The 23,116-nt window shown below is 35.3% G+C and overlaps 1 protein-coding gene and 1 pseudogene across 2 annotated transcripts; one reads left to right on the top strand and one right to left on the bottom strand.

The window, feature by feature from the left end:
* Positions 1-3,090: 3,090 nt before the first annotated feature.
* LOC113757337 lies at positions 3,091-4,281 on the bottom strand (annotated as a pseudogene).
* Positions 4,282-13,902: 9,621 nt separating this feature from the next.
* Positions 13,903-22,803, top strand: LOC113762735 (protein SCAR3). 2 transcript variants are annotated; one of them, XM_027306309.1, is made up of 9 exons: positions 13,903-14,400; positions 15,663-15,826; positions 16,027-16,150; positions 16,234-16,366; positions 17,846-17,913; positions 18,041-21,383; positions 21,522-21,623; positions 22,133-22,193; positions 22,408-22,803. In XM_027306309.1, exons 1-9 carry the CDS (start codon positions 14,246-14,248, stop codon positions 22,419-22,421), a joined length of 4,164 nt encoding a protein of 1,387 aa, XP_027162110.1. In that variant the 5' UTR covers positions 13,903-14,245; the 3' UTR covers positions 22,422-22,803. The 2 variants fall into 2 exon arrangements, with proteins under 2 accessions (XP_027162110.1, XP_027162109.1); XM_027306308.1 differs by having other exon boundaries at positions 22,133-22,240.
* The last annotated feature ends 313 nt before the right edge of the window (positions 22,804-23,116 follow it).

Genomic DNA, 23,116 nt, shown 5'->3' with positions numbered 1-23,116 from the left:
GCTTATAACTAAAAAGAAAGTCAAATGCAAATCGCAAGAATCATACTTTCTTCTTCCCTTTTTTCTTTTGAATACAAGAATCATACTTTAACATGGCATAGAGAGAAAATAATGGCATGTGAAATTGCAGTGTGATTTGCGTCTCTTCTTTGACTCGCATCTTCTTTTTTATTTGAATTTTTTTTTTTCTATTTTGGTAGCAAGTGCCAGTGGGAGTCCATGTGACATGAACTAATATAAATAAATAAAGGATCATGATAAATCTTCGATTCATTATCAATCTGAGAAAATATGTTTACACAACCAAGTTTAGCTCGATGCACGACACAAACAGTTGTCGAATTCTACACTAAACAGTTTAGCTAAATTTTTTCTACACTAGCAATGAAAATTTTTATGTACAACAGGTTCACAGGCATGTCATGTGAATGAACAGAATTTGAAATTTAAAAAGAAATTATGTGTCATGCATTTTGACCTAACCTAAAAAAATTCTTTACAATTTCAATATAAGAAATACTAATTTTAGTTATTATAACACATGCAGTAAAATCTATACCTACTCATGTAAAGATGTTTTTTCACTAATGTTATGTAAAAGATTAATCCATATTTTCATATCCTCAAAAATTTTTCAATTTTCTTTCTCTTTGTTATGTAAGAGATCAGTATGTAAAACTAATCTCTTAAAATCCAATTAGAGGCTAAGAATATATTATTCCAGACCACCAATATAAACAAAGAATTATCCACCGAGTATATTGATAATAATGTAATTATTGTAGTATGACAACTTAGGCACAATTTAAACCAAATCTCTAGTTAAAAAAAATGCTCTTTACTGCCTCCATTTTTGGTTTTTTTTTTTCCTTTATCTTTTTCTTTTGTGCTATTAATAAATGCACTTTTCAGAAGGAGTTGGTCAGGAATAAAGAAAAATAAAATTGGAAAATGATATATCGAGACTTGGATGATCTCAGTCTGAAATGAGCTATAGAGACCCTTAAATTGCATCTGTTTTTCCTTTGCATCCACATTGTTATTCACAAAACTCACTTTATCTTCCCCCCCCCCCCCTCCCCAAACACAATTTGCTGTCTTTCCAACGGGCAGTCGGCAGATGACTCTCATATATCACACCATGAATTCAGCTAGTGAGAGACTTAAGGAAGATGATATCAATACTTCTAAAAAAACTTCAGACACTCCTCAAACTTCATATAATGCAAAGGAGGCGAAGAAGTATTTGAAATTTTTTGAAAAATGCTAATATCATTTCCTGACACTTAATTGTATTTGATTTCCATTTTGCATCCACGCTTTAGTTTCACAAAATTCACTTTGTCTCCCACCTCATTGTTTAATCTTTCCAACCGGGCAATTGGAATCTGAACTCGGTCTAAAGACAAATGTTGCATCCTAACCCCTCCACCTTCCCCGCAATAAAGATCTCCAACAGTTGAGTATGAAAAGTATGAAAAGTAAAAGCATCAACTCTCTTGCCATCGGCAATAGGAATTCTTGATATAGCTAATGCTATATTTACATGTGCAGCAACAAATATTGTACTTTTTGACCTATTTAAGAGTCCCTCAAGTGGAATTTTAAGCATTCATTTTGGAGTACTAATTTCAGCGTGGCTGCTGACAACCTTTCCGTCATCGATGAATAACAATAGGATGTTAGGGTGTTACAAGAAGTATGTAATTAGGCAGAGGAGCCATTGGTGTTATTTGCAGTATTTTTTTTTCTCCCACGAAACTTGAAGAAAGTCAAATTTAAAAGCTGGAGAGGTTTTAGCCTGATGGTTAGAATTGAGATCTTTTATAGGTTCTGGATTCTAATTCCCTTACCTCGTCCTCGTTGCTTAAATTTCATCTTTCCGTTGTTGGGGAAAAAAAAGATAGTCAAATTAAACGGACAAGAGGATTAAACTACAATGGGTAAAAAATAAAAAAAAAGTCAAATTTAATGGAGAAAGAGGATTAAACTACAATGGGCAATTGTTAGTGGCATGTGGAATTGCATTGTTATTGTGTCTTCTTTTATTTTAATCAATTCTTTTTTACGAGTAGTTGGTACCTTAGCGAGAAATCCATGTGACACGAAGACTAACATAAACCATTGAAGGATCAATATTTTTATACTCACAAAATTTGACTTTTCCTTTATGGGAGACAAGCTGACTTCACTTTGTAGAAATAAATCTGTTGAAATCTAATTAAGAGCCAGGAGATATCACTATAGCCAGCAAGTGTAGACAAAGAGTTGTCCAAAGAGTATATTCATAATTAATGTAATAATTGTAATATGACAACCATAACATAAGTTGTTAAGGTATATTTACAATATTTTTTTTAGTGCAAATGGGTAGGTTCGAATTCAGAAACTCTTACTTATATTCTCTCCTCCGTCATAATCCATTTTATTGTCTGCTTTTTTCCTTAACTTTTGTCTTATTAACAATTTTTTTCAGAAGGATTTGGTCAGGAATCGAGACCAAAGTTCTAAAAAGAGACACCGAAATCTGAATCACATTCCAAAATAAGCTAAAGAGTCTCGCTCGAGTCACATTTGATTTTCTTATGCAGATACATTTGCTTTTTAAACAGAAATTGCCTTCCCTCGATGATATTGCAGCACAAACAACTCCACCTTCCCCGCCATAAAGCTCTCCAGAAGTTGAGTAATTATCAAGGGGTCAGACAAGAAAAAAGATTGAAAACGTTGTAATTGCATGTGCAACGATAAATTATACTCCGTATTCATTTTGACGAGACCAAAGCATTCACTTTTGACAATTTCAGCACTTCCACAAACTTTCCATCATCGATGAATGAAAGTAATATAATGTGATGCAAAAAAAATTGTTGGTAATACTCAATCCTATCATTGTATATTTTTCTAATACTACCCTTGTAAAAGGAAATTCTAAAATTGCCACTGACACCGACATTTTATTTTCTTATTCTCCATAGAACATTCAAATTCTATCTTAAAAATTTTCGGTTATATACATTGTTGTCCTTACGTATATTCTCACTGTAGGCACAGAAATATGTTAGATAATAGCTTTACTTTAAGTGTGCCTTAGGGGTGTAATTTAATTAAACTATTCAACCTGGACTCGCGAGTAGCTCGATTGAAAATTTGACTCGAACTTGGCATTGACCGAATTTTTGTCGAATTTGAACTAATTGATAAAGTATTCGAGTTGAGCACGAGCAAGAAAAATCGAAACTCGAACTCGTCGAAACTCGAACTCGGCGTTGATCGAGTTTGAGTCGAGTTCCAACTATTCGATTTGAACACGAGTAGTGTCTGGCGCAACAAATCTATGTCATAAACAATTGTTCCATTCGGGTATAATAACCCAAAATGGCGCTCGGTACCTGGACCGGGCTTTTGATTTTCAGTATACAAAGCGAAGACACTGACTGAAATGTTTGGACCTGGTCTGGCCGGCGTTCCTATGGAAGGCATAGCCGTGAATTTTTTGACCACATTCCGGTTATATGTGGCAGCGTTATAAATGCTAGCTCCAATTTAATCCATATCACCACCACCACGCCAGCCTGTTTCAGCAATGAATAGCGGAACAGTTGGATTCCCGAGTTTCTGCATGTCAAAAATGACCGAATCAAGAATTTTTAGCAAGAATTTTCACAAACAACACCTAAGTGAACCCCATAAGTACAATCAAAAGGCAATTGCTGACTTCTGGCTGCACCCATGAAACTTAAGTGGTACTCACGCACACTCTAACTAACCCGATTTAAGAATTTGGTCCAGCCAGTTAGTGTCGTCAAGCCCAAGACCGGATCCTTGAAGGTAATATTTCGGCTTTTAGCAATGCATAGTCGAGGTTAATGCTGTTGGGCTTCGATACCCAGTCGAAAAAAGGGTACACATCTATGAACAAATATGACTTCAAGTCTGATTCAAGAAATGTAACATTGGAATCATGGCTTCGTCTGAAATGTCAGACCTGAACGTGCCATTGGAGGTAGAAGAAACGAAGACTCCATAACATCCATGCCTAGTGGGGTTCCAACTTTAACGTTGTTGAGACCAAAAGTTTTTCACTGATTGATTGATCTTCTTCCTGGCTGGGACAAGATAAAACCATATTGGTTTGCATAAATTACTTAAAACTCCATTTCCTACTAGGATGTAACGGATCATTGAAAGAGGATAGTAAGGGACCACGTTGTTTTGGACCCATTGATCAGCTAGAGTTTGATTGGATGAAATATTGATCATGAGATCATTTGGGACCATAACTAAGATTTGGAGCTTGCTACCTTTGAGGGCATTGAGAATCTTTTGATCTGGATTGTAGAGTTTGATTTGTGTGGCATTGAGTTTTTGGTGGATTTGTATTGTTTTTGGTGGAGTTGGGAGGTTGTTTCCCATAGTGCCACAGCATACCCCACTATGAGGTGTGCCATTTTCATGAAATGATGGAAAAACAAAGGCTAAGAGAGAAAACAGCAGACACAGAGCAAGTAAAACCATACGGTACATTCTTGGACTGGATTTAGAGAATTTGAAACGGGATTTTAAGATGCAAAACAGAAATTTTATAGATAGACAAGTCTTGCTCGAATTCTATAATAGGCAAGAGAGACTGGATTCAGGAGGATAAAATGATAAAGTCAAGTTTTGAGATCAAAGAGCAAAATGATTCATAAATCCTAATTGCATATCAGAGTTGAAGAAATTCGAACTCAATGGACTTATCAAATTTCAAAGTGAAATTGACATTGGCACAAGCAATGGTAGAGCGATTATATCTTTTTCTGATTTTCCTCTATTTTTTTTTTTTATAGTAGTTGGTAGCATCGGGAGCAAATCCAACTAAAACAAATTATTGGAGGATCGATATTTTTATTTACATCCACTTGACATGAACCAACATAAATAATCCAAGGACACTTCTAAGATTAATTTTTTTTAAAGTAAACTTGCTTCTTTTATTGATAATCCCAAGAATTTCCACCAGTTGGTTACATTGAAACGCACCAACAAGGTTACTGCTAAGATTAATTTTTTATATACTTCCACCGTAAGAACCTACTCTCAAGATTAATTGTTTTACGTACTATCACTCTAAGAACATCTTTAGAGAAGTAGTTTGAGGGTTAAACATATAATCCTTGTTGAATACTACAAATTATTCTTGCACATGTTGAGAAAATCTACACCATCCCATGAAAATAATTTTTTCGCCCCAGTGATAATGTATAAAAGATTAATTATATTCTTTTCTTTTTCTTTTTGTGATACAAGCTGGCCTTATGATAACGTAGGGGGAAGAAAACTCTTAGAATCTAATTAGGGACTAATTAAGGGAGATTATTTTAGACCTGCAATTGTTAACAAAGAGCTAACCAAGGATTATATTATTACTAAGAGGCAAATCTTTTTACTATTTCAGACCGGCAATAGTAAACAAAAATTGTCGAAACTCCAAAGATCATATCAATATGGGATAACTCTTTCTAATTTTTTATAGGAAAGTCAATGTAATTCATCCAAAAAGAAAAATCAAATAAAAATTATTTTTCTGCTCAAATCCACCAATTCTTGAATTGTCAATTATGTCATACACTATCTTGAACATGGTTCCACAGAGACTTTATGCTGGACCTGTCACTGGAAAGTTGAGGTGATCAGGTGAATATGACATTGCAAAGGCAATTACTCAAACTCCATGAGGATTGCAGCAAAAAGCTTCCCAAACCATGATCTGGCCCAAACCAAAATCCGCAGATGCAATAAAAATAATAACAATACAATTGACCTGCATCTCTGTATTTCAAATATTTATTGAACCTAAAAAAATTTAAAATTATTTTTTGACAAGGAGTTGAAATTGACTTTTTTTTTTCTTCTTTGGCTCAAAGAAACTTGAATGTGGATGTATTGGCTTGGGAGTTGATATTCTCTAACAATAGATTTTATCTGATTTCTATCTCATCAATATATATACGTATATACGTACGTACGTACATATATATATATATATATATATATATCATTGGCCCGAAGCTTTTAGATGTGTATTGGTGTGATAAGAACTCGAAATTGGAAACATCGGACGTGAGGATAATTGTTGTTGTAGTTGTAGATTTTGTTTTCTACATGATTATCTTTCATCATTCTAAGTTGCATTTTTAAAATACTTAACGGGGTATTTCTATTTAATTTATTTTGATGTAATTTTTTGAGGATGTAAATGATGATGGAAAAAACTATTCCATGCCAATTCTATTTCCTCATTATTTTTTTTTTCCAACAAACATATTTCCTCATTATTTCAGTTGGTAATTTTTGGGGTCTTATCTGACAATTCGCATCTGTTTCCTAATTTTTTTTGGATTCTCTTTATTCCTTGAAAATAAATGAACTGAAATCCTGATCTCCGTAGAGATATTAGCAACATTTAAGTACCATCAGCCATTTTACTATTTGAAAGATAAAAATGCCATCAAGCCATAACTCTTCCAATGATTCTCCATGCACCAAAATCCATATGCTAAATGTATAGCCAATAAAAAAAACAAAATACATTGTTAAAATATTGTTTGACATGGGAGGAGAGTAAATCTTAAATCAAAATATCAAGTCATGGACCAATTCTCATCAAGAGCTGAATTTGTCTAGACTCCATCTAAACAATGTAGATTTTGAAAACGTGGCCAGAAGAAATTTGCAATCAAATTTTGGTATTACCATTAAAATATGAGGGATACCATAACCAACCCTACAAGTCAAGTCACAGTCTTATTAGTAGGGCAGGATGATAGTCTGAAATTTGTCACCATCCCTCTTCAATCTTCATATCCAGTTCAATTCTCGATTCAGCCAGGTGTATAATTTAGCAACTTTCTGAAGCTCAAAATCTGAGGGATAAATGACACTACTCTGGTCCTTTATTTGTGTCCCCGCAAATCAATGATCACTTCTGGTTTAGAAAGCAACGTTTTCTGCAGCCAATTGAATTATGTTAGGTTGCTATCAAATGCAAAAGACCATTGTAACTAGACGTGTAATACTATCATTTCTTTTGTCCAATTAGTTCTACTAATGTGTGGTTAATCAAGCTGATAAAGTTTGCAACGTATTTTTGGGGATGCAAGAGAAGAAAAAAGATAGTAGATTGCATTGCTTCTTTCTTTTAGAGTATCATGATTATGTCTTTGGCTCTATTCATTGAAAGCGAGACCCGACATTTAGGATTTAGGTATCATGTTCTCCATAAAAGGTGCAATTGATTCAGCATTTGACAATGCTACTTTGAAACCTGTGGAAAAGACCATTAAGGTTGTATTATTATTTTATAAAACAAGAAATGGACACCAAAATTCCGCAAAAGCTAGCACTAACAACGGGTGTATCATAAAGTGTATATAATTAGTGGCTTTTAAATTTTCTGAACAGGGGTCAGCCTACTTATAAACAAGATAGATTTTACCTTGTCTTGGTGTTTTTATAATAGAAACGTGTAAAAATTGGAATTGCTTGGGTGAGTGTTTATTTATTTTTATTTTTATTTTTTTGGATAATAAAAAATAATTTGGATTGTTTTGCCTCCGGTCACTATTATGGATCAACACATGTTTCAAAGACCAAAAATTGCTTGCAGGTGATCTTACAGATTACTCACTAATACAGTCCTCACATTGTCCAATGAGATTCAAGCATACAATTCATTTCTCACATCGCTAATGAAATTCGAATACATAAATTTTTATAAGGAAGTGACACGTCATTACTATTTTACATGATGGCTGAGTGAGTGTGTTTTAACATGTACTTTTTTTCCCAATGCAAGAACCTATGTGCTTGTTTTAGTTATTGGTATTAATTGCAAGTGACACAACTGCAAAGAAAAATGAAAGCACAAAAAAATGAAAAAAATAAATTAATTGTTAATGGCCGATCAAGCACGCAGGGTTGAAAATAAAAACAATTTTTTCTAGGAAAAAAACCAGAAAGCATTTTTATATTTTTCTTTTCTTTTTATTCCTTCTCGAATCAACACTAAATGTGTTCGCGTACAATTAGAATCCCTCTTGAGTCAGCCTTTCTTGATGTCATCTGTTTCTTATGATGAGATGCTTTTCCTGATCAAGAATTGAGAAGGTACATTATGGTATAGGTAACATATTCACACACTGAAAAATATATGCTGTAGATAGACTATGTTGTTTTTGATAGCATAACAATAAGTACTTCAAGTTTAGGTAATTAATTAGACTAATCTTATATATATTATCAGTGTATACACTATTATGGTTTGATGAATATCGTTTATATAAATTTTAAAATTGAAATATAAATTCAACATATTTGATATCTATTCAAGCATGACAGTGTATACACCGTCAATGTATATAAAATTAATTCATTTAATTATGCATTCTATGTGAGGATTTTAGGATGATGTTCCAATAACAACAAAAAAATCCAAATGCAAATCGAGTTGGCTCAAGTAATAAAGCTTGTTTCTCTTATTTGAAACTCGACTTCAAATCTTTCTACCAGTGATCTCCCGTCAGTAAATTATGTCTAAGAATCATTAAAAGTTACTGAAAAGTACATCGGTGATTTGGTTTAACCTTAAAGTACTATATTTTCCCTCTCTTCCTAAATTCTACCTGCCCAAAATAAGAAGCAAGAAACAAAAATACGAATACAATGCTCATTCACCTACCCTAGTAGTTTCATGAAGTTATGGCTTCTTGAAGATGGCATATTAAATCGCAACAGTACTCAAACCGATTATATTGATTCGCTTCATGCATCTGCCATAAATGACGAGGGTACATCAATGTGAATCTCGGCTGGAGCTTTGGCAAACAAATAATACTACAAGTTATAACTAGCTTGCTCACTGATAAAATATATTGTGTGTTATATTACGAGTCTTCTTTTAGTTCCTCGAAACTCCCGTTTGGATTACTAGTTTTTAGATTTTTTTTTTTAGAAAAATACATTGTAATGATTTGATGCATATGAGATAAAAAAATAATTGAAACATAAATTCACAGAAAATATAAAATTTTTTTAGGGAAAAATAGCAATCCAAACAAGGTTAAGTAATGGTTATTATTAACAAAATGAGGTATTAAGCCTTTCCAAACAACCTAGCAGAGAATGAGACCCTGATGAATCATCACGGTGCTACAAAAACTTGATAATTTTTTACCAAGAAAGATTTCCAAGGCAGATTTTGGTTTGGTGAGTAAATAATAAATTCTTATTGATGTGAAATTTTTTTAGAATAATGAACATTTTTTTTAATAAGTGGAAGGTCTTAAATTCAAGATCTCTTATTTACAATTCCTTACACTTTATCACCCAACCCAACCCTCCCTCGAATATCGACATATAGAAGTTTATAACAAAATATTCATTGTAACGATTCGATGTATATGAGATAAAAAAGTGATTGAAACATGTATTCATGGAAAATATAAAAATTTTTTGAAAAAAAATGCCAATCCAAACAAGGTTGAGTAATGGTTATTATTACCAAAATGAGGTATCAAGCCTTTCCAAATAACCTAGCAGAGAATGAGACCCTGATGAATCATCACGGTGCTACAAAAACTTGATAATTTTTTACCAAGAAAGATTTCCAAGGCAGATTTGGTTTGGTAAGTAAATACTAACTTCTTATTGATATGGAATTTTTTTAAATAATGAGCATTTTTTTTCTATTTTTTCATAGTGGGAGGTTTTAAATTAAGGATGTCATCTTCACAATTTTTCACACTTTACCACCCAACCCAACCCAACTCTCCCTCGAATATCGACATATATAAGTTTATAACCAAATGTTCATTTTTCCAACAAAGAAATGGGGTATTTTTGGGGGGGGGGGGGGGGGAACTGCCATGATATAGTACATTATGGTATGCACCTATATTTACTGAAAAAAGTGAACTTTCTTTGAACTAATATTGAAGACATACTAACTTGTTGTTAAGAGAGAGAGATTAGGAGTCGACCGATCGACTAGGGCCCAAGAAAATAAATAACTCCCCTTAGGTAATACTTAACTCAAGCCTCTTTATTTCTTGAAATCTTCTAATAATTGGAGAACATGTAAGATTATCTAATTGCTCGATATCAAATTTGCATAAGAGAAGCTTTGATCATAGTGGATGAACAACTTGCTCCAAATAACCATATACTTTTTGGCTTAATTGGAAGGATTAAGCATCTAATTAAGGTTCCGTACTATAGACTATTATCTTTTTTTTTTTTCTAATTTTTTGAATGCTTGCACATGGCCACAGTTTTGTCACTTGTCTTTCTGGGAAAACATTGAATGAAGAAACATATGTTTAGTCAAATATTTACAAGTAAACAATGAATGCAACCCTAGAAAATCTTAGCACATAGACAGTGATAGTGTTTCCTGATTTTTATAAGGACTCTAATGTACCTTAAGAAAAGGACACTAACCATAAATTATTGGATCTTTTGCCTTATATGGAGTCACAAAGGAGGACCTATGTTTGATTGCCTAGTTGTTCTTAATTGAATGCAAGGCTGTACCACAAAATGATGAACATGTCAGTTTACAAGAATCCTGTACTTAACTGTGAATCTGGTCTTGTTAATTAACCAATTATACCATGCAATAAAATTAAATTTAAAGAAAAAAGTTTATTTATGGGGTGGCAAATGAACGTACGCTCTATAGTTATATCAGGTGTTATTTGTTAAATATATTTAGATAACTAACAAAAGTATTTGAATATAAAGGTGACAGTCACTATGAGTGTATGTATTAACATTACATTAATAATTGTCCAATAAACATCTGTCATAAGAAACCAGAAAGGAAAAAATAATGAAGAAGAAGAAGAACAGAAAGCAAACAAAACAAACCCAAACAAGAAAAAGGAAAAAAAATCTGAGATATTTTAGTTTACCAATCCCTTTCTTTCTGCTGATAGGTTACACCAATGGTTGCTAAGCAGTTGGGTTCTGTGACTTCTGTCCTAATTAATGAACTGATTAAAGTTTGTTAAGTAAGAATTATTTTAAGTAACGTAAATATTGGTCGAAGTGAAAGGCCACTGAGATTGATTCCATGGAAACAGATGCAGTCAAACAAGACCAAACCAGATTCAATTCAACTGGGATATAAAGTCAACTATGCTGATTCTCATGATGATGGTTTCTTGAATTTTTTTAATCAGCAGTTAGATCTTGCAAATCTTGGATTTGTGGGGAAAGAAGTGGTAACTTCTGTCTATTAGGGTCCATAAACCAATATTTTGAGGCTTTGACAGGTGCATAAGTATAATTTAAAGAGGCAGAAAATGGGATTGCAATCAATCATTATCTTATAATCAACATGTTGTGATTTTGTCCATTGCTGTAAGTTAACCTCGTAGTTAGAGAAGCCCCTGCATGAGCCCTACTTCCTCCATCTGCAGTCCGACCACTCCCATGTTCTTCGACCAGTTTCCTTTCCTGTTTCAAAAAAAAAAAGGTCGATGAAAATAAGACAAAAAGAAACAACCATTTTCCTTTTGTTCTTGAATCCGACATATTATAATGCAAAAGCTTTTTACACTAATACTAGCTTTTGATTCATGTGATGTGTACGATGAAATTGTAGTCCTAAAAATTGTGGTACTACAATGGTAAACCTCAATCTCGACCTTTACCAAGGAAGATTGCAAGATGATGGGCTATACACCTATGTTGTTCTTCCATTCTTTATGGCTTTATTGTATGAATTGAAGGATAATGCTCAGATGGAAAATTAAGATAATTTTTGAATTAATTTTTTTTCTCTATAGTAGAATTGAGATGATTTTGAAAAATTGGAATTCCAAAAGCAAATTGGCCAAGTGAATCTAACATTGGGTTTGTTTTGATAGTGAAATTATCCCAAATAATATTTCGCTTGCATCATAAACACATTTTCCAATCCACCTTTTTATATTTTCAACCACCTTTTTATCTTACATATATCATGTCACAAAAAGTGCTACAGTAATTATTTCAAATAATACTTCTTGATGACTCTAAACCATAATAGTTTTTATTTCTAAACTTTCTTTGGAATTTTCATGCTATGTTCACTTCCAAAAAAAAAAAAGAAAAAAAAAAAGAGGTGCAGCAGTCTTGAAAGGACTGAACTAATAAAGTAGGTCAACTCATGCATTCCAAAAGAAGAACAAATCATGTATAAATCATAGTTATTCTCTTGTCTAGAATTTAATGTTTTAATTTCTACCGTTAAACAATTTCAATATATAGTATAAATTTGTAGACAAAATCATGTCCTATTAATCTAGCTATTCATATAACTTTGTGCTCTATAGGAATGTATCACTTAAATCATACACTAAACAATTTCTTCTACTAATGCTTCTTATCTTAGTTCTAATGACAATTTATTACTTATTTAAAATTTCAAGAACACTTTTAGTAATTCTAGTAGGCTTCGGGGACGTCGATGTAATTTAATAAAAGCCATTTGGCCTAGCGCCGTGACCGGTCCTACACGGCGGATTAAACAAATCGGAAAATCTCATCGGAACCACAAGCACCACCACTACCTCCCAATTAAACAAACGAAAATAGTACTTACAAAAGTAACAAAACCATTTCATAGAGGCTAAAATGGTCATTTCAGCGACGACCACTCCACCAATGCCCGGACAGAAAAGTCACATCATCCAAAGACCAGCCCCATTTTCGTCCTTTGGATCCCCACTCTGTCCTTTCTCCCGTAATCATTCAGCCACCTCCCCACACTCCACGCCTGGAATGAACAATTTATTAAACTGGTCCATCAGCTTTTTCCCTAAAATTACTTTAGACTCGTAGATTTCGTTTTTCAAACATATTGACCCCTACTCTTCTTTTTTGTTTTTGAGGAATTGATCCCTATTCTTTTAATTTTAACAATCACTCAATTTAACCTTTAGGCCACTTGCATCGCCCAAAATTTTTCTGACCACATTTCGACCAAATAACAAGATATAACTAGAAGATAAAAGCTATTCTTCAACCTTACTTAAGGTACTAAATGGAACAAATTTTGATGATTACGACCTTACAAACCTGACCATGACAATTTAGGAGAAACTCATAGTTAGGCATCATTTGATAAATTTGAAGTCTAAAAATCAAATGATGTGAGCATTAAGTTGCTGTACCGATAAAGTTATATTTATTTGATAATTAACTAAATTTAAACAGTATAAAATATGATAATTTATCTTTAAAACAATTAACTTTTTTTTGTGTATTGGAGAGAAAAATTGTATTTATTTGAAGGAATATAATGAACCAAGTGATATTTAAGCGCGTGTGTTTTGAGTACAAGAATGTGTATCAAAAGAAAGAGTAAAAAATACATGCATGTGTATTAGAACATGTCTGAAAATGTGCTCTGTGTGCGAGAGGGATAATAGATGTGATTAATTCAACAAATTCAATAAAAAAAAACTTTCACTTAAAAATTTCAATACAAGTTAAACAATTCTTTTTCCTATTGTATACAGGGAATTAAGCAGTACTTTTCAATGTATCAAGTGGTAACACATTTCTGTTATCAAACATGCTAAATTTTTAAAAAACTCTTGAGGAATTAATTTTAGCATCACTTGGAGTTATCAAATATACCCTTAATTTGTGTTCATTGAGTTTCTGGGATCAATTTTGTTTTTAATTATTTCTTTCTCTGTATATTTCCTCGTGTATGCTCTTTAGCAAAGTAAGCAAATGAGACTCCACTAAACAAAAGTTAAACGATCAAAGTGGTTTTAATTAGAAATTTAAAGGGCTAAATTTGCAATTTGCCACATGAAATAGTAGTGCGAAAAAGAATGGCTTGCAGAGTTGGCAATACCACCCCTCAAATTCTCAGAAAAGGAAACAAATCCGACGCTAAAACCGCCCTCCCTCTTGCAGTTAAGCTGCTCCAATCGTTTCACCTAATTTCTTCCCCCCTCCCCTTCCTCTCCTCCTGCTTTCCTCTGCATCTCATTTACTATTTCCTGCATTCAATTCCCATTCATTTATTTTCCTCATTTCTCCAGAGAGAGAGAGAGAGAGAGTAGTAATAAATTAGTAATGCCACCACTCCAAATACTTATTTCAACTGTGTGAGTTAGCTTTTCTGCCTGCTGCTTTTCACACAGTCAGAGTGTTTTAGTGTGTGTGTGTGTGTTTTTTTTGAGAAGGTGCTACTAAAACGATGCCGTTGGTGAGAGTGGAGGTGAGAAGCGAGTACGGACTGGGAGCTCCGGAGCTCTATGCGGAGGCCAACAAGGAGGATCCGAAGGCCGTTCTCGAGGGCGTCGCCGTTGCTGGCCTCGTCGGAATCTTGCGTCAGCTCGGTGATCTCGCTGAGTGAGTTTTCTTAGCATGTTTGTGCTTTGGAGAAGTTTTGTTGTCAACTGTTTTGTCATTGGTCAATTTTGGTGTCATTTCTGTATTTTTTTGGAGCTTTTGTTTCGAGCGCTGTGGAATAATTCGAAAAGTTTGAATCTGTCGGTTAATTTTGTGAATTTGTGGTGAATTTCGAAGCTTTTGCTATTCTGGAGGTTAACGTTTTAGTACTTATTAGTGGAGTTGGAAAGATTTCGGCAGTTTGGGTTCTGGCTGTTTTCTTATGCTGTTTAAATTCGTGTTATTTAAATGGAGTACTTCTAGTATTCTAATTGAAGTTAGCAGTAGAAGCAATCAGGGCATTGTCCTTGACTAAATATTGTTATTTTCTTTTTTTGGTGCGTGCATATTTTTCTGCATCGACGAACTTGTGCGTGTGTGTGTGTGTGTGTGTGAGAGAGAGAGAGAATAAGTACTTTGAAATTTATGTTATCAATCTTAATCGTTGAAAGACTAGTATAGAAGCTGAGAGAAATATCTGTTACATTTATCCGCTAATCTCTTTTTGAGCGATTTATGTATCAATTACTAACCTGTAATGAAAGTAAGATCCGATGATGCACATTTCTTGAATGGAATGAGCTCCTAAAAGAAAACAACGATTACTTTTAGCAATACAAGAAAGAATTTTTCTTTAAAGTTTTTTTTTTTTTTGCTATGAGTTTCAGCTGATCAGGGAAAGTTCTCTAATTGACTGAGAACTCCTTATAAGCTTACTAATTAGAAAGATGAACTTTCTTTACTTGGGCAGAGAAAGTGATATAAAGTTCAATATAATAACTACGTACAAGGTACTATATGGAGCAACATGGCAATCTGCTAAAAGCCATAGTCTGAGACAGCTTAGAAAACTATTTTGATGGATACCCTTGAAGCGTCTTCCTTTTGGTTTCTTTAATTCTGACTTCCATTAGCTTTGCTATATTGGTTCCTGATATTCTGATGATTATTGCATAATTACTGTCAGTACTCTTGAAAATTGAGATTGTATTTCCAGATTTAAGTATTTCACTGTGGCTGATGGAGTGAAGCTTTTTGTGTGTTCCAGGTCTTTTACATCAATAGTTCATAAATTTCTGGAGTTAATGGTCTGTGTTACAATGCTGCTGCTATTATTCTGCTTGAAATAATTATTGGTCCTGAAGTTCTTAGTATGGTAGTGCTTTTACAATTTGGGTTGTGTAATAACATAGTACTGATATATCTTCTTCTACTTATGGTAGGTTTGCAGGAGAGGTTTTCCATGGCTTACAGGAGCAAGTCATGATAACATCTTCTAGAAGCCATAAGCTGGTGGGGCGTGTACAAAGAATTGAGGCCGCACTTCCTCGACTTGAGAAGTTAGTTTTGGCCCAAAGGAGTCACGTGCACTTTGCCTACACTTCAGGTGATGGCTATTGCTTTAATACTTAAATACCATACTTACCTCTTTAGGTTGAGTACAGTTTTGCCAAAAAATATATCTGACCTAATATTGTATTTTTTGGTTTTCATGTATATTATCTGTCCTAGAAGATCTGCTTTTTACTGTTCCTGAGACATTCCTTTTAAAAATTGTACTTAATTATTGAAGTAATTAACATGCAGGTGCCAATTGGCACTCCCGTCTCCGATGCGAACAAAGTCATTTTGTATGTAGTGACTTGCCAAGATTTATCATGGATTCTTATGAACATTGCCGAGGGCCTCCACATTTGGATTTGCTTGACAAGTATGGAATCTTCTAGATTCACCTATGATAACATCCTATTTTCTGTTGTAATTGTATTTAAAACTTCTCATCTTGTCATCCAGATTTGATCCCGGTGGTCCTGGATCTTGCCTGAAAAGATATTCAGATCCATCATTCTTTAAAAGAGCTTCATCTGGGTCTGATGGAGCATATACTGATAAAGTCTTAAAAGAGAAGAAGGGTCGAAAAATTAAGGTACTCTCTGAAAATTGCTGGAACTCGGTATAACGGAAGCATCAGAGTCCTCTGTTAGTTGGATATAACTTTTTGCTGGAGTTGATAATTTTGTATGAGACAAAGTGGTGGCATCTAGCCTTTAATAGAGGATTTTGCAGCTGATGGTCTGTCATATCACCATAATTGCTGATCTCATACAATTGCAAATCAGAAACTGTTGTGAAGAACTTGAAAAAGAAAACTAAAACCTTGAGAAATGCATCCCAATCTTTCCATGAATATATGTTCTTTTTGGGTTAAGATATCTGAGTCCATTACCCCACTAATAATGTCTCGTATGTAATCAATTAAAAACGGCAATTAAGTGTAAGCATCAGTAAGTCAAATGGATTAAAGAGTGACCAGCAAATGAAGGGTCTCCAGGCATAATACTTGTAGAAAATTGAACATAATTGGTTAACCTGGTTCTGATTATGTGTTATTTAGAAGATTCGTTGGCTTTTGAAAATTAATTTTAAAAAATTGCTGTAGAAACTGCTCTCTTTATCCAAGTTTGTATGCTTTGCGTAATTAAGTTACAGAACTCCATTTGGATTATAGCTGTTTTTGGGGGTGTTTTTGAAAAATTTTACTGTAGCAGGGTTTTTAGAGTATATTTTGGGATATTTTTAGAAAATATTTTGGAATATTTAAGAGTAGTAGAGTTTTTAAAATATATTTTGGGATATTTTTTAAACATTAAAAAAAATTTAGACTACTTTTTAGACTACCTTTTAGAGTACTTTTTAAAAATTATTTGAAAAATTAGTTTTTGAAAAACTGAAGGATCCAAACAGAGCACTTATTTTTCACATGCTATCCTATACTTGATGTGAAGCACTGTTTAGAGGTTAATAAGTGAAAATTTAGTAGCATACACAAAAAACAAAAGTAAAAGTCAAGAAATCTATCAATCAGAAGGAGTTAGGTAAATTGGCATTGGAGAATAGTTAAGTATTTGAGGGGCTTAGGAAGCGTGCGTGGTGGGAGTAAGTCTGGAAAAAAAATTGTTGAACAAAAGTCTCGTCTGGGTGTTCAGTTATCACCACAATAGATGGTTAATCTGTTGCCTCCATGCTCTGTTTTGCCAATCAAACAGAAGTTTTGACTTTAATTTAGTTTATTTTTACATGTCCATTGAGACAAACTTCAAAGTTTAGTTTTGCAAGTTCCACCCTTGCGGGCCTTGGGAACGACTTTGGTTCCAGGCTGGGCATGGGCACCATACAGTACATGCCATGATAAATGACCAGATTCTTGGTGATCTGTTTTCTACGGTCTTGATGAATTCTGTGCCTATATATTTCTTGTGCTCAGAGTTGGCATATTTCTCGTTTGTGTCTTATCATCGGTAGTAGTTTTCCCCATGCTCTAGTTGCATTCAACATGAAGATAATTATATAAATGTTCGTGTGTTACTTCCCATGATGCTGTTCATGACATGTTAAATTTAAGCAGAAGAAAAGATCTGTGCTCAAGACTGGAGAACTGTTGCGTGGTGCATCATTCTCCAATACCAGCAGCAGGTACGTGCATTATCTGTTCAATACTTGGATTCATAAAGCAAGGAAGTTAATGGTGAAGAAAGTCATATTGTTGACTTTATCGTTTGCTTATCTGGACAATGAATCATCTGATGTTTTGCATGTGCAGAACGCAATTTGCTTCACAAAATACTGATGGCCAAACATCCCCCTTTCAAACAGTCTCGAATTATGGTGTGGCAAAATCAGACCAGTCAGTCTTTTTAGGTTCAAGGTATTGGTCAGTTGACTTTGATGGATCATCACGACCAAGTTACTCAATGCATGATGAGGAGCCTGCGTATAATGGATCTCCATTGTCTTCTGCAATGATGCAATGTAATGACTCGAATTATGGTGTGTCAAAATCAGACCATGGAGACCAGTCAATGTCTTTAGGTTCAAGGTATTGGTCAGGTGACATAGAGGGTTTATCACGTTCAAGTTACTCGATGCATGATGAGGAACAAGCATACAATGAATCTTCATCGTTTCCCACAGGGATGCCCCATAGTGATTCCAATAATTTTGTTTTAGTGGATGGAAAAGCTGCAGTTGTGGATGACTCTCAGAGTAGCTTATCAGGAGAACAAACTGGTCCCAGTTCATTTTCTGTCACGTGGGATGGAAAGACAGAAATATTGGAGCCTGCAGGTACGGAATATTATCATGATGAGACTGTCAGGACATTGTCTATGAAATTTGACCTTATTACTGAGGAGAGGGGAGCCGTTAATCTTGAAACTCCCAAGGAATATGATCATGATGAGAATCTGGAGGCACTATCAACAAATTTTCATGGAGAAACCGGGAGAGGGGCTAGTCATTTAAATACTGCCGGGGAATATGGTTATGATGATACTTTAGAGGCACATCCTACAAACTTTAACACAGAAACTGAAGAGAGAACTAGTCATCTCAGATCTGCCAATAGATATGATCAGGATGACAGTCTAGACACACTCATAGAGAAATTTGATGGAGAAACTGAGGAAAGAGGAGTTGTTCATTTCAAAACTGCCAAGGAACATGATTATGCTCACACCGCAGAGACATGGTCGATGCATTCTGATGTTGAAACTCAGGATAGGGAAAGTAGTCATCTCAGAGCTGCCAAGGAATATGATCATGATGCGAATCTGGAGGCACATTCAACGGATGTTGGTATCGAGGAAAGAAGAGCTATTCAATTCAAAGCTGCCAAGGAATATGATTTTGCTGACACTTCAGAGACTCATCCTAGGGAATTTGACCCAAAAACTGTGGATAGGGAAATAAGTGATGTCAGAGGTGCCAAGGGGTATGATCATGATGAGACCTTAGAGACACGTTCTGTCGATTTTGATCTGGAAGGTGAGGACAGGGATGATATTCACTTGATAAGTGCCGGCCAGATAGATAATAAAGAATTCTCCATTCCTGTATCTGGTAATATCCAGCTTGATGGCTCTAAAATTGAAGCTGTTGGTCAAATGAATGCCAAACTTGGTAATGAAGATGTGCCAATTCAGACCTTTAGTGATATACAGCGTGATGACATTGATAGTGAGACAGACAATTATGTTGATGCACTTAACACAATTGAATCAGAGTATGAAACAGATACAGATGGCCCAAATAAGCAAGAGGTAGAGCAGTATTCTGATTCAGATAATAAAGCAGTAGATCATGGCCTGGATATGTTCACAACAGGGCATTCTGGTAGTCAATCCTCAAATGCTGAATCTGTTGGTACTACAAGCTGTTTGCCAAGTAATGGTACCCTGGGAATTGACGTTTACCCCCAGTTATCTGAAACTTGTTCTGGAGGTGCAGTAACATCTGACGGTATAATCAGCTCAGTACCCTTGGAAACTTGTGCCTTGGTGCAATCTTCTCCTATGGCTAGTAAATCTCCGGATTCAGGCAGTCTGCCAGATGCTGGTTTTTCTGAAATTAGTGACACTCCTGGTAGTTCAAATATCACTTCTGTTACAAGCAATATATCCTCTGACTCCAAAAATCAAAGTTCAGGTGTTCGAGTATGTGATAAGATTTCAGGCATTTTTTCTGAGCTCCCAAAACTTTCGCCTGAACTTTCCAGTGTTACTTCAGCTACATTCTGGACAAATGGTGGCTTGCTAGGACTTCAGCCATCAAAGCCTCCTGATTTCAGCATGCCTACCCCATCTAGCGAAGTTGAGAAGAGTAAAGATGACAGAATTGGTGCTTCAATCCTAAAGTCAGATATTACAGAGGGGAGATCTGGAAGTGTTGATGAGTCAGCTGTCCCTGAATGTTCTACACCTTGCCAGGATGAGAGAAGGGGTGGCATCTTAATGAAAAAGGCATCATGGTTGTTTTCATCCGCTGATTTAGGAGTCAATCTGCAAAAGTTAAGTGATCCATGCAATCAAAGCTATATTGATACTTCCCAACATAATGGTAATAGTGAAACCTATGGAACTGTTGTGCCAGTCAGTCCACATACTGCATCTACTAGAGGCAGTCTGGAGAAGAGTAGTAATTCATCTCGCATGTTTGAACTTGGCAATAAGCTGCTTACGAATGGATTTCATCAAAAGCCGTCTTTTGAGAAGGATGATAATTCAACCAGCTCTCCAAGTGCGGTTGTCTCTGAGCTGAAGAATGGCAGCCAAAATGTTAATGTTAGACTGATCTCTGGGAGAAGTAAAGACATGCTGAGCAGTATCTCCCCCCTTGTGTCACCTCCTTCGTCGCCACCGCTTGGACATATGAAAATCTCTTTTCAGCCAATCAATGGATTTGAGGATCATAAACTGCAATTGAAATTTCCTGATGGCAATGTTAGTAATGGAAGTGGCAGAGATATGTTTCCTTCATTTCAGCTGGTTCCAGAGCCTAGTATTCCGTTGCATGATGCTGGTTCAGACTCAGAGGATGATACATTCTGTAGATCCTCGCCGTATGGGTCAGATTGTCCTAGTCGTCGCTCTGATTCAAATTCTGAGCAGTGGGAATCTAGTGAATCTCCCAGTAGTAAGGAACCCGAGTTATATGATGCTCTGCGCAGAATTTCATTCACTGACCCAGTTCCAATATATGGGAATACTGGATCAGCTGTCCAGGGAGAAGTGAATAACAACTTCAGACCTCAAATACCTTTAGCTAGAAGTAGTGTGGAACATTCTCAATCTGGTCACTTGTTCGATCTCCCAATACTGGATACCCTTCATCCTTCATTCATGGAAGGAAACGATTGTGATGTGAATAGCCTTACTGAACTGCAGTGCTATAAGGAGCCTGATCCTTCACCTCCACCTCTTCCTCCACCACAGTGGCGTGCTATGAAACCGCAAGCAGAGATTGCAGACAACAGACAAGTTGTCTTATCTGAGAATCTAGGTTTTGCAGTTGATCACATGTTTGGATCTACCATTAGTCAGCACCCAAAGCCAGCTCCCCTTAAGCAAGAACAAATTATTGAGGCTGCACATACAATGAAAAGCAAGGTAAACGCCTGAAGGTCTTTATTTTTCTTTTGTTGTTTTATTGGTGTTTTCTTGTCAGAAAATTGATGAAAAGATAATTTCGGTTTGAGTTTTTTAAGTGATGAAAACTAAATGGCTTGCCTGTATCTGTACTTGCAGCAACCAGACTTGCAGAAAACAACTAGGCAAAAAGAGGTCAATCAAGCTGTGCTTCGGAAGGAAATTGAAGAAAATGACTTTTTGCATCAGATCAGGACAAAAGTAAGGAGACTTGTCATCTTTGATCTGAGACTTTCCAGTTTTCATTTAAATTTGGATATAAATTTACTCAATTTTTCCTTTAACAAAGGAAGGAGTATGTTACTCTTAGGAATTCAATGGAATATCTGTTTCTGTGACTCATTATGTGGCTTCCAGGAATCTGCTGATGTTAATAAATTTCCATGTATGATTGATTATACTTGCAAGTAGATAACTAACTAAACAGTTATGCATAGCTAATTGGTCTATACTTTGCATTTAAAACATAAAATTTGGAGAGATTCGAGATAACAAACTCTTTGACAATCATTCCCTATTAGTTATTCTGCAGGTGCTGATTTCTTACGATACTTGAATTCTTCCGTTTGTGCTATTCCTTTTTCTCCATTGTCCCGCTCTTCAATTCTCACACTAGGTGTAAATTATGAAGTACTTAATGAGAACAGTGAAACTTGTTCATTTTCTTAACATGAATGCTGATGTTTGCCTGCATTGCAATATGATTCCAGTCATTTAATCTCAGACGAACTGTGACGGCTAAGCCAACAGCCACAGCAGTGCCGCCAACAGGTATCCAGGTTACTGCACTTCTGCAGAAGGCAAATGAAATTCGCCAGGTTCTTCACATTTTGCTTGGATTTTGAATGCTTCTCTACTTCACTTCGAGTCCCAAACATCCTCCGGAAAAGGAGGGTTTGGGCCGGAATGCACACATGCTAAACGTACTTCTCCTAGTTGCCTCAGTCAATTTATGATCTTTTACCTCGTTTATCTTCTTATCCAGGCTGTCGGAAGTGATGGGGAAGATGATAATTGGAGCGACACTTAAAAGAGTCTTCCAAAAGCGGGAGATTTTATATGCCCTACAAAACCCCATGTCCTGTCGTAGTTTAGAGTGCCAGAGTCAGGTAAGGCTGTAATATATTTCACCTGCATGTGAATAGACGACATGATTTTTGTATCTATTTTTGTAGGTCATTGTATCGTAATTATTGTTACTGATAGAATTGATAGCTATAGTTTAGGTTGTAAAATTAGTTAATCTGCCACTTCTTGCAAATAGTTCCGACCCCCGGAGCCAGAATAGTTATACGTGAATGCAAGAAAATGATGGTGCAATTTCAGGACTACATATTTTACCCAAATAAAGGAAAAAAGGTGTCAGGAATCCATCAATTCAGAGTGTATCTTGGTTTCTTCTAAATCCTTCAATACCATCCACCCTTTGCCAATCAGTTTGATGAAACAGCAGTTGGCGTTGACGATGTGTTTGATGAAACGGACTGGGAAGTACTTTGCCCCTTTGGAGAAGCAACTAAATGCTACAACAAGTTTTTCAAATGTTTGAAGTACATAGATGACGTTGGAGACTATTTAATGAAACTAACTGATATCTACTTCGACTGGACCCCTAGGATTGTCGTCTTCTTAATTTCGTACCGTACAATATTGTTGACCTAGTTTAGCTGTACAAGTTAAGCAATTTTCCCCCA

The sequence above is a fragment of the Coffea eugenioides genome, chromosome 2, assembly GCF_003713205.1.
Source record: "Coffea eugenioides isolate CCC68of chromosome 2, Ceug_1.0, whole genome shotgun sequence".
In the NCBI taxonomy this organism is placed as follows: domain Eukaryota; kingdom Viridiplantae; phylum Streptophyta; class Magnoliopsida; order Gentianales; family Rubiaceae; genus Coffea; species Coffea eugenioides.
Note: the sequence above shows the minus strand (reverse complement) of the source record. Positions and strands in the feature narration are given on the sequence as shown.

Excerpts from the sequence above, each read along its gene's own strand:
- LOC113762735 (XM_027306308.1), top strand. The coding sequence starts at position 14,246 with ATGCCGTTGGTGAGAGTGGAGGTGAGAAGCGAGTACGGACTGGGAGCT. Across the intron at positions 14,401-15,662 it reads CAGCTCGGTGATCTCGCTGA|GTTTGCAGGAGAGGTTTTCC; the intron begins GTGAGTTTTCTT and ends TACTTATGGTAG. Across the intron at positions 15,827-16,026 it reads GCACTTTGCCTACACTTCAG|GTGCCAATTGGCACTCCCGT; the intron begins GTGATGGCTATT and ends ATTAACATGCAG.